We start from the raw sequence: 12,660 nt of genomic DNA on the forward strand, positions 1-12,660 counted from the left end.
TAAGTAATAATTACAAAATTTAACATCACTCCACACTTTTTGTAAAAGGGATATTTAAAGAAAGTCAAAGCAAGTGACCACGAGATTAGTTTATTAAATGTCACACTCTCAACAATATTATAAACTCACTCACCTTGCAGTGCTTTGATAATTTTAAAAGTCTAAACAATATCCCATCCTTGATTAAATTTCAATATACTATACAACAGATTATTACTTTCCCAGGAGAACTAACACAACCTCCTTGCTTCGAGTCTGATGGTAGAAGAAGGAATCTCCGTATAATACGACGGATACTCATTCAAAACAACACTCATCACTTCTCTCGTTCAAATCAGCGTCTTCACGAATAAATTTAATTTAATTCTTTCTTATAATTGTCAAAATTTATCACGTTTACTATAATTAATCAATTTAAGTATTTCTATTTTCTTTTTATTAATTTTTCAAAGCTTTTTATTTAAATTTTTAGCAACATGTGCTTTATGACGTCATAAATTTACAAGTCATTCATACCACAATTGGCTCTTCTGCGTAATTCTATTTAATGTTTTTGTAAAACACGAATTTTGGTTATGTTTACTTCACTTTAATTAATCAAATCTTTTCCCGTATAAAGTTCAATAAATGTCTTCGTTATTAAATAAATCTCAATTCCGACAACATGTGATTCACTGATGTCACAGTCTGCCGATTCATTGACGTCACAGTCTGCCAATTCCCCGCGAATATTCAAATGTCGTAATTTGACCTGTTACAATATATCAAAGTTCATGTTATATAGTATCCGAACACTTTGTTTGTATGTGTTGGTTGCACATAACAAACAAAATTAAGTACCTTAGGTGACAACAATCATAAAATAGTCCATTGTTGTCACGCAGAGCAATGGCACTGGGGAAATTAAAGCTCATCCTCTTTACCAGGGGAAGTTTTAAAAACTTCTACCAGGCCTCTTTTACCAAGAGAACTGAGTTCTCAGATTTATAACTGCCTACAACAGTCCTGACCGTATCTGTTTCTTAATGCTCTTATCATACCATTCAGTATCTATGAGCTTTGAAACCATGTTTATAGACACTCCATTCTTTCATTGTCTTCAAGCTTCAAGCAGTGGGTTCAGCCATTTTTTTTATTTTAGGAAGTAGGTGAATCTCTAGGTGGTTATTATTGTCATAGTGAAAATGCAAAAGATCATTTCAAACTTTAACCTGAGATCTGGCTCCTAAGAAGTTAAGAAGTGAGTGACTCACTACTGAACTGTAGGAACTTAACATATGGACCTCCATTCCGTATCACTAATAATCAAAGTCACCAATTTCAATCTAAATCATTTCACTCCTTTGGGATTGTAAATCATAGAGAATTTACCATGAGCTCAAGGCTGGACTTATATGAAGTGAGGTCAAATCTCCCTTCCGATCTTAGATGTGTACAGCGATTTCGGGAAGGACCATAATACTTCTCCTGCAGAAATGGTGTTTCATGAACCTCTTTAGTTGCTCGAAAAGTTTACTGCTTCTCAATAGGATTCATGAAAATTGTGATGATCATTACGCATATGGTTTATGACTGGAAAATGTTTCTACTTTCCCCATTGCAACTACTCTTCACTCTAATCCCACACCCTTCCACATGCCAAGTCTTGTTAGTCTACACAAAGTTTGTTTTGACCCAAAAATATGCATAGCTTACAACCTCCTAACAATGGACCACTTCAAGTGGTATCACACAATGAGAACAGCCTTACACTCATCAACGGAAAGAACATACAGGTAAACACCAGCAGAGAGTAGCTAATAGATGGTAATGCTTAGCTTATCACCAATTACACCACAGAAAACTAATTGAAATCCAAAATATTGATGTCCAGCAAAAAAGAATAAAGACAATGATAAACAGACTTCTTGTAATGACACAGTACTCTTAATCTCTTCATGGTTAGTATGGTAACCAATGCACTTGAATTAAAAATTAATTAAAAGATGTATTCTTAAAACTTATTGTACAATTATTTTTATCCTGTAACTATTCCCTTTGGTTTCTACTCATTGTAACATTAGAATGGAGATATAATTACTCTGTAGTTAAAAATCCATGATGAATTTAACTGGTACTAACAATTTTGTCATCAAAGAAAATGTAAATGTACCATCAACAATAGAGTACTGGTTAGTGGGACACCCACCGACCAGTCATCACTCTATCTCTGTCCAGGATTGCTCTCTACATCAACAATCACAGTAGAGTGCTGTTTAGTGGGACACCCACCGGCCAGTCATCGCTCTGTCTCTGTCCAGGATTGCTCTCTACATCAACAATCACAGTAGAGTGCTGTTTAGTGGGACACCCACTGGCCAGTCATCGCTCTGTCTCTGTCCAGGATTGCTCTCTACATCAACAATCACAGTAGAGTGCTGTTTAGTGGGACACCCACCGACCAGTCATCGCTCTGTCTCTATCCAGGATTGCTCTCTACATCAACAATCACAGTAGAGTGCTGTTTAGTGGGACACCCACTGACCAGTCATCGCTCTGTCTCTGTCCAGGATTGCTCTCTACATCAACAATCACAGTAGAGTGCTGTTTAGTGCGACACCCACCGGCCAGTCATCACTCTGTCTCTGTCCAGGATTGCTCTCTACATCAACAATCACAGTAGAGTGCTGTTTAGTGGGACACCCACTGGCCAGTCATCGCTCTGTCTCTGTCCAGGATTGCTCTCTACATCAACAATCACAGTAGAGTGCTGTTTAGTGGGACACCCACCGGCCAGTCATCGCTCTGTCTCTATCCAGGATTGCTCTCTACATCAACAATCACAGTAGAGTGCTGTTTAGTGGAACAACCACCGGCCAGTCATCGCTCTGTCTCTGTCCAGGATTGCGCTCTACATCAACTAAGGAGATTACTCCTACTGTAATATTTATACTTTTAGTTTCCTCTCTATATAACAAAGGATACCAATTCATGCCAGCTGATCAGATACCATTTTCCAAGCATCAGAGACTGACAAGACTCTCAAGTTGTCTTCTCTCTTCTTTCCGTCTTGTGTAGAAAGTGTAAAAAGAACCATTAAGCTCAAAAGTTTACAGAAGAGAACTCAAACTATCTAAACCAACCTATCTTGAACAGGTAAACTTAAAAGTTTTCATGTAAGGAACAGGATACAAATTTACTGCTCTATGTTCTTGTTATTTCCATTCTTCCAGATCTCTTATTTATCTGGCTACTCTCCAAGGTCTTATTTTTTGTCATAATCGTTCTTACTAGTCTTTTATGGTGAACACTCAAAAGCAAACTTAATTTCTATTGAAAGTAGGAATCTAATGGATTTAGCTCCACAACCAAATATTTTCCAGTAAGTTAGAGCACTTCCCCCCACACTGCTGACGTATTGTAGTATTTTTGATTCAGCTAGTCTACCTATACTGTGAAAGAATATGGAGTACTTAAGAAACATGAGCTTACTTCCCACAGGTCTACCAACCTTTACCATTAGACGAATTAAATAGGCATTGATTCCACACTGTAACCTACCCTACAACATAAACTAATGCATCTCACCTGTGCAATATGGTCATGTATTCCTCCCCTGGCCATCATTTTGAGGGTGTGAAGTCCCATATCTTTCAGAGAGGAACACTTCTTATCTGTTGGGTTGCGGGCGTAAGCGTGGAACAAAAACACTAAATTTCCCGGTTGTGGAAATTTTGGTGCAAGACCAAACCCTCCATATGTTGGCTCGTAATGGTCTGACAATTGCTCCATACAGAGCTGCCAACACTCTGCGCCTGGCACCACTCCTTCAAGTGAAAAAACCAACATTATCACTATGGTAAATTCGTTTCATCTATGAAAAATAATATTATTTATTTTCTACACCCAATGATTATACACAAAGGGCTCCATACTTTAAAGTAGTTAGGTCCTATTTATCACTAAAATAGGAGTTAGGCATTTGTTTTCAATCCTGAAAACTTGATTTGATATTGATATGATTTACTAACTGTCTGAAATGGCCTGTATCCTGATAAACTGAAGGTTCATACAGTCAAGCCGATTTCTAAAAAAGAGACAAAGTGGAAAAGAATTTAAACAATTCATATCATGTCTCAATAAAAGAAACAATCTTGTATAAATCTCATATTGAATCTGACATTATTAAATGTTACTTTACACAATGTTTAAATAAATATAGAAGTTACCTACACATAACAAAGCTATGGAGCGTTTGATTCAAGGCGAATATTGAGTTTAGCTCTATTTCACATTGCGTTTGGTGCAGTGTCTTAAATCTGACACTGGTACACATTTTCTCCTGGAATCTGGAATCCACATCTGTCTACAGAGATCCATAAAAAGGCGATCCAAGACCCAAGAAGCTCCTTAATAGCCAAGGTGTCTCTGATGTCAAAACAGTGCAAAGATTTATTTTTCCAAACTTTTCACCACCGACTTTTTATGGATCTCTTCAGACATATGTGGATTCCAGATTCCAGGAGTCCATTTGTACCAGTGTCAGATTTCAGATGCTGCACTGAGCAGGAGGTGAAATGGAGCTAAATCCAATATTCACACTGAAGCAATCCTTCCTACCATAGTTATGTTACCTATGTGAAAAATATATGCTCACAGAAGCCTATAAAATCACTTTTAATAAGTGTGATTATGATTACTTATTTAAAGTTGTGAAAATGTATACAGATCTACTTTATATTTATATGTTAAGACAACTCTGCTTCTTACAAGAAATATGTGTACCCTTAAGAACAAGTGTATATTTAAGAGATTTTTATAGGGGCTTTGACGGTTTAGATTACTATGCCCATGACATTCGAAAAAACTAAATGGAGGAATTAGTTTTAAAAAATTATTTACTACAACACCTGAGATAAGATTTTCAGACATGGGCACTTCAAAGACAGTTGCATTTCGGATCACCTCAGTAACACTGTCTCCAAGCTTGGACCACTGCGCCTTGTTGGTCTTCCACTGAAATGCAAACAGCAATTGAATATAATTTGTCACCTTGCATCCTCTATGTACACAAACAAGCTCTTGAGTAAGCTTAGTAGAACACGGTAACAAGAATATTTTGTGTGGAAAAGTATTGTGAACATAATTATTTCACAAGACACTAAATAAATGTCATCTACAACCGGTGAATGATTCAACTGCACACTCAAAGGCAAGTTCTCAGATTAGACTTTTGGAGTGCGAACTAAGATAACTATGTTGAAAAGAATCTCAAATTAATTTTTAAGACAAATTCCTTTAAAAAAAGTACAAAATACAAAATAAAGAATATTTTGAGATTTATATAAAATCAACTTCGACAACAATATCTTAATAATTTTAGCTCTAAAACTTCATGATATGAATTCCTTTTTAGGGATAAAATAATTACCTACACTGCTGTGCATAATAAACAATTAAAATTATAAAAATGTACTTTTACTACAGGAATATTTTTTTACATCTGATAAAATTTATAGCATATAATTAATCAATAACGTATAATTTAGTACAAAAACAAAATATTTTACACAAATTGAGTAAGAAGCAATGTTTTTATGAACTAAAAAACCTAAATTACAAGTTTTCACTTGACAGAACATAAATATACTGTTAATATTATGGAATTTATTTCTCAGGAAAATTATGATTATTGATAGTTTATAGATCTACATCACCGTCAAAAACCGAAAGGAATCCATTGCATATTAATTAAAAATGTATTATTATAAACTATTGGTAGCAGAGTTTTTTTTTATATTATTTTTATTTTTCACTGTAATTTTGGTAAGACAAATTTTGTTCCATTAACTTGTAGTATTATTTTACAAATTCAATACTATTCAAGAATATTAGGACCTCAACAACATTGTTATTGAATTGCATTCTTTGCGATAATAAGAATTAAACAAGGTTTTATAAATTTCAAAAGGAACACTGACCTCCTTCACCCACTTCAATAATTCGCTTTTGAAGCCCCGTCGGCCATATTTGTCTTCCGGAGGGTAGTATGTTCCTCCCGATACTGGCTTCAAGTCTGGCTTGAGAAACACACTCATTGGCCAGCCACCACTGCCTGAACATGCCTACCAATGCGACAACACATGTTTAATAAATAACACACGTAGTGTTCATTTTTAAATGATACATATCTGTTATTAATTATGTTTTGAAATGGAAAGTTCCTCCCATCTAGAAATACATGACTATCCTTTGTTACATCTTATGTTACAGCTTTTACTATGATTTTTTTGTAAAAAAAAGAAGAACATATTCATGGAACATGGACTCTAAGAGAATTATTCTGTATCTTGTAAGAGTACATTGCAGATCATACTGAGAATATTAAACATTTTTCCTACCTGTACAAAAGTCATGTAAACCTTATCCACATCAGGCCTCTCCTCCCTATCAACCTTGATGTTGACGAAATGTTCGTTCATGATCTTCGCTATGTCCTCATTCTCAAAGGATTCTCGTTCCATCACATGACACCAGTGACACGTTGAATAACCAACAGACAAGAAGATCAGCTTATCCTCCTTTTGGGCCTTCTCAAATGCCTCTTCGCCCCAAGGGTACCTTCGAAGAAAAATTTAATAAAACTAAAAGTAAAAACTAAACGACCTAAGCCAACCAAAAAGCAAGAAATTGTAAGAACTAAGTGTAATTTTACTAACATATTTTGTTGAAGAGCGTACTGAACTAACTAAGAATTCTTTCTTTATAGTTTGGTATTGATGACAAGTTATTTGAAAGAATTATAGGATTTTAAACATTTTCAACCATTGCATGTTACAAAAAATAAATCACTGATAGAAATTTATCCTCTTTCTCAGATGTATTGTCAGCCATTCATCGTTATATATCAGGTTTTAGACATCTGAGAGGGTTTTTAGACAACCCACAAAACATAGTGTTCTATTTTTGTAATATAACTAGAAAAAATAGTGGGATTTCAATTGACTGTATACAATTGTAATATTATTCTTTTCATACTTTTAACAAATACTTTTTCATACTTTTATTAATATTATTAATTTAACAAAAGACACTACAGCCAGACCAATATCTGAACGTTTCTGACCTCATGTTTAACTGTAGGTCTTTAGTTTTTAAGGTTAATTTATTAATGTTATACTAATGACAATCGTACTGATAAAATAACTACTTATACTTTAATATATAGTTTTTAACACACATCAAGCACACAGAACATAATATTCTTTAAAAGAAACAATTCTGACTGTGGAGGGTTGTATTTATTTTTGTAAGAAAAAAATAAATTGTCATTTTATACTACAAAGAGTCATTAGAAAGAATTATAACATTATTATTATTATTTGTTTATTAGGTGCTGTTGTCACCTAGTAAACAAATTTTCCATGAGTTATCACACCTTAAATTTTGCCACACTTCTTTTAATATTACTATTAAATTACACCCACCTATAATCTTATATAAATAAAAATTATTCTCTAAGTATGGCGCTAAGCACAAAACTAGAGAATGGCTTGAGCAATTCTGGTACTGTTTTGAAAATATTCATTGAAGAAGTTCAAGGACAGTTCTTACAAAGAGAAAAATTGGAAAAGTTTCCCATTTTATTTATGGATTGAGGGAAAAAATAATAATATTACTGGAACATAATCCTAATTTCACTAAGTTTAAACTCTTTCAGTGTTAACCCTTTGAACCCCAGGCGACGAAATATCGTCGCCGAGAAGATATGCGAAAATCCCCGCGGCGACGATACGTATCGTCGCCAATGAAGTTGCGAGAATCCCCGGGCGACGTAATATCGTCGCCATGGTCTATGCGTTTAATACATATTTATTTGAAATCGTAAAATACTTATTTTATGAGTATTAATACATATTTATATGTATTTTATTAAAATACTAATTTTTTTATTTATTTATTTACTAATTTATTTATTTAGGTAATATCAGTGATTTTTGTGTTGTACGCCTAGAGGTTTTTACAAGTCGCATACTCTTATATAAAAATTTTAAAAAAGTTTATTTTTAGAGATATCAATATAATTTTTTTTGTACATACACAAAACTAAATTTAGAAAAATAAAATGTGGGTGCCCATTGTAAAAATATTTCTTATTTTTTAATTAAAAAATCTTAAAATCAATTTTTTTTTGCCTAAAAATCTATATTCATATATTTTAAAATTATGTTAATGCTGTTAAACATTTTTTTATACTTCAGACTAATCTTTTTCTGTGTATACAATTTCATTCTGGACATTTTGGTGTGTAATACAAGACAATAGCATACAAAATAGCAAAAGTATTAATTTTTTACAAACAGTATGCAAAACAGCTGTTTCTGCTCCGGGGATTCTCGGTAGTTCTTAGGTCAAATGATTTTGGTACGTTTTTTCCACCATCAATATTTTGGTCTGGGGTTCAAAGGGTTAAAGTATGTGGCAAAGGCTGAAACATGAGTTTAAATTAATAGACCTGAAAGTAACAACACTTCTTATTTCAACCTTTTCTGCAATTACTATTGGGCAGAAGTTTATCCAGATTAGAATATTTATATTAGAAGTTTTAATAACAATATACTTCTAACTGTAATTTTACAAAAATATCAAGGACAGGAGCGCTTGATCAATAGAGTAATGCAGATAGAAAATAAGAAATTACTAAATAATTTTTACTACAGATTATGCCAGTGTTGAATGTTAATGTATTGGAAAATACTAATTGAACACTGTTATAAAATCCTCTAGATGTTTTTGACCGAAGTAGACTTCTCAAACCTATGTATGATAACATATTTCCCTGATTTTCCACAAAATTTTAATTCATGGTCCTAAATTCATTAAAGCCTTGCTACTGATGGGATAGTTACTGAAGATCCTCAAGAAGCCCGCACCAATGAATTATAAAACAATTCATTTCAAATTTAATAGTCATTTCAAATTTAATAGTATCATTTACGAAATTGCAGCTGTAAAAATCAAATAACGGAATTTTGATCAACTTTTTTTGAGTTCAGACCAAGTGTTACAATGAAAACTCCCTACCCAAAAAAAGTATACAATCTGTTGTTTTCCTTCTGAATTTTTAAACACGGAAGAGGATAACAAATAATATGCCATTATCTATACAGAGGCTTTTGAGCTATTGATTTTCTTTAGTTTTACATTATAACCAATATTTGTGTACCTAAATATAAGCTATTGATTTTTTTTTTTAAACTTCGGTGAAGAAACATTTGAGGTGAAAGAAGGTCCTAGGTTTAATTTTTTTTATTTATACCAGATTTTGTCACACTGTGCATGTGTTGGATTAACAAATCCTTTACTAAAGACATGATTTGTTAACTTCAGCCGTGGCGACAATGGACTAACGACAAAAACAAGTCACCACACGATTGTCTGCGACTGATGACTCAGTTTCCTATGAATATGGGTTAGTGGTGTAATGCCTTGTGCCAGTGTGCTTTCCGGTTATGTTATAACCAATCTGTATGCTGCATCACTGTTATATTGAATGTCTTGTATTTCTTATGTGAGTGAAAATAAATGTTTTTATACAGTTATTAACCCTTCTCACACTGTAGACGGATATATTTGATGATACATTTCGATCTAAACACTACACATGATTATATCCAATATTATACATTGTGTCACTTGGAGAGTTCGCAAAGAGCCCTCGAAAATGGTAGGCCCACGTTCCGTACCTATCACTATTGGCAAGGAAGTATTTTTAGACATTCTTACATACCTACATTATGGGAGAGGTAGGGCGCCCTTTGTACTGCTCCGTCCACCTGCACATCCTATATAGGACATATCTGTTGTTTCAGATATTGAACCATAAATTAGAATTTAGATCAAACTAACAGTTTTTTAAATAGTTATTTGAAGTTTTGTATCAATAAATACAATAATTTTAAGTAAAATTTACTGTTTTATATTTTTTGTGTTTATCTCTTAAAGCATAGAAATAATAAAAATTAGCTTTGAATTTAAAAGAAAAATATATTTTATTAGTTGTCTTGGGTATTAAAGGAATTTATGGATTCATTAGCAGGGTGCAAAGGGTTAAATTTGTTTTCTTACCGCTATTTACAAGTTTCAGTAATAAGAACAGTGAATGTTGTTAAAGCAGGTGAGTAAACTATCATTATTATATCAAATTTGTTTATAAATATATACTGGTAAGTGATATTCTGTGTTTATATATTCAATTACATTACTGCAATCTAATTTAATTTACCTTTTGGAGGTTAATTTTTATAATTTTCAGTTTAACCAACTTTTAGGTTATCCGCATCATGGGCAGTTGGAAGGAAGGCTACAGTACAGACATTTAATAGTTACCAGTCAACTGGGTTGTGTGCATGCTGGAGCAAGTATGGCGACTTAGAATCAACCAGACGATTCGTGTGTTTCGGTGACCTGACATCGGCCTCTGCACTGGCAGCCATTTTTGTCAGAACTTCTCGGTCGTGATTCGAATAGAACCTGCAAAAAAGTATAAATCCATAAGAAAGTTAAGCTTTCTCAACTAAACAGATATCTGTATATTGGTATCATCAGAAATGCCTTGAGGTCCATTGGAACAACCAAAGTTCACAGCACACTTCAGAAAAACATAACCTAGAACAATCATTTGTAACAAAAATTACAATTTCGAGTTAGATACTACAATATCAAATGGAAAGATAAATTAATTTATTCATTATAAAATTATACTCCAAATAAAGACCTAATATTCTTATTCTTTAGTTTTCTACTCATATTCCTCAACATTTTCTTATAATTACAACAACAGAATAACACCTAACCTAAACTTTGTGTACTGTATTTCCTTTACTATTATAATAGTACTTTTTATTTTTATTCATACAGCAATCATCTTACAAGGTTTAAGGTGTTTTATCTGTGTTTTAAAGTTCTTATTATTTACTAATTAGTTTTCTTGAAAATAATAGTGATTGCATGTTTGAAACATACCTGTTTTAATAATAGCAGCTAGAAACAACTTCAGCTAATGGGGTACTCTTATCTCAGAACTGATTAGCTCAATGGTAGAGTCTGGTTACAATAAGTAAGTGAACCTTATATAAATGCCAGTTGATACTGTTTGCAGCCAATACACTACTAATTTATGCATTAGAGGATTATTTTTAATAAAAAGTAAATAATCTTTCTTCATAAGTGACTATAAACCATTCTATTTTTAATTTTGACTAAGGACATTTAACTTATCCAGCCACATTAGATATTCAAGATGGAAAAAATATAATCCCTTCATTTTATATTATAGAAATGTTAGTAAATGTGCCAAAGTAATTTGGTGCAATGGCTGTAATACTGGTACCATGTTACATGTATAAATCTCAGTCAAAGAGGACTATAAAAAAAATTGAAAACTGGTATTGATGTGTATGACTAAAGATATTAAGTAAATTAAATATAAAGTAAAGTGAATTCCACGATGGTAGCACTACAATGAGTACACTGATAATGAATATAAATACATAAGTAACATAAATAAAGAATTGACAAAGTTGGAAATTTAAACAAAATTATTAAAACCATGAGAGTAGAATTGGCTTAGGCTAATAAAGAAATTTTAAGTAAAAAAAAATTAAAATTATGTTAACCAGAGAAGAAGCTATTAAGTTAAAGAGATAAATGAAAGAACTTAAAAGGATACGTATAAAAAACTATAGCATTGCAAAAAGATTAATTTGCCACCTCTACCAAACATTTCTCACAGTTTGAATGTATCAACCCATGCTGAGGTAGCTAAGTCAGACACTTTCCTTACATAAAAATGAGCCATTCTTAACAGTTGTATTCAAAGTAGTAAATAAGAAAAACACATCATATTCTCAAAAAAATTATAATAATAATATACAACAAAATTGTTACTGTAAAATGCTGTACCACCAGGAGCGGAAAACGAAACATTGAAAAAAACAACTGGACAGCCAAATTGGTAAACAGGAATAAATCTTTAGTGTGCAGACAGTCATGGGAAAGGTTTGACATGGGACATAAACAACTGTCAAGATGAGTATGAGCCCAGTTGGACATACAAGTATTAGCATATTATAATATAGAAGGAGAAAAGTGAATCCAGGACGTTATGCTTATGATAGTATCTGGAACCAATGATGTCACTATAAATGAGGCTCATGCTGCAATCAAATGCATTATAGAAACTCTTGATATAACTAATTATGCCAAAGTGGTCTTGGTTGATTTGCCTCCTAGGTATGACTTAAAAATGGCCTTGTGTCAATGAAGAAATTAAAAAGACTAATAAACTTCTGAAAGAACAGTGATAAGTATGTTAATACTACTGAATTGGAAGCAAGTAAATCAGCCAGACATCTATACACTCATCATAGGTTACAGGTAAATTTCAAAAGAAATCAATGGTGGCAGAAGTGATGCATTGAACGAAACCAGGTCTTTTACATCAATTTCAGAACCTTAACTTCAAAACAATATAGGAGCAACCAGTTCGGGAAACAAAGTTCTAGAAGCATGTCAGTCCCAGGTGTAACTGTATTAGTATTTAGTGTATACCACAAAACATTCTGTCAATTAGGAATAAGTTAAGAATGTTAGAGTTGTGGCTTGACAAATTAAGTTGTA

General features: G+C 32.8%; 1 protein-coding gene across 4 annotated transcripts in view; it reads right to left on the reverse strand.

Annotated features, from left to right (window-relative positions):
- The window catches only part of LOC124354380 (spermatogenesis-associated protein 20), a 48,190-nt gene that overhangs the window by 28,693 nt on the left and 6,837 nt on the right, over window positions 1–12,660 (reverse strand). For 3 of the 4 annotated variants that reach the window (XM_046804783.1, XM_046804784.1, XM_046804785.1), the window contains 5 exons: window positions 10,369–10,512; window positions 6,381–6,600; window positions 5,961–6,104; window positions 4,890–4,995; window positions 3,568–3,806 (listed from right to left, as the gene is read on the reverse strand). In XM_046804783.1, coding sequence (XP_046660739.1) covers window positions 3,568–3,806; window positions 4,890–4,995; window positions 5,961–6,104; window positions 6,381–6,600; window positions 10,369–10,512 — 853 coding nt within the window. Of the gene's footprint in view, window positions 1–3,567; window positions 3,807–4,889; window positions 4,996–5,960; window positions 6,105–6,380; window positions 6,601–10,368; window positions 10,513–11,004; window positions 11,138–12,660 lie in introns of those variants that run through there. The other variant, XM_046804786.1, reaches the window with a different exon arrangement.

The sequence above is a fragment of the Homalodisca vitripennis genome, chromosome 2 (assembly GCF_021130785.1).
Source record: "Homalodisca vitripennis isolate AUS2020 chromosome 2, UT_GWSS_2.1, whole genome shotgun sequence".
In the NCBI taxonomy this organism is placed as follows: domain Eukaryota; kingdom Metazoa; phylum Arthropoda; class Insecta; order Hemiptera; family Cicadellidae; genus Homalodisca; species Homalodisca vitripennis.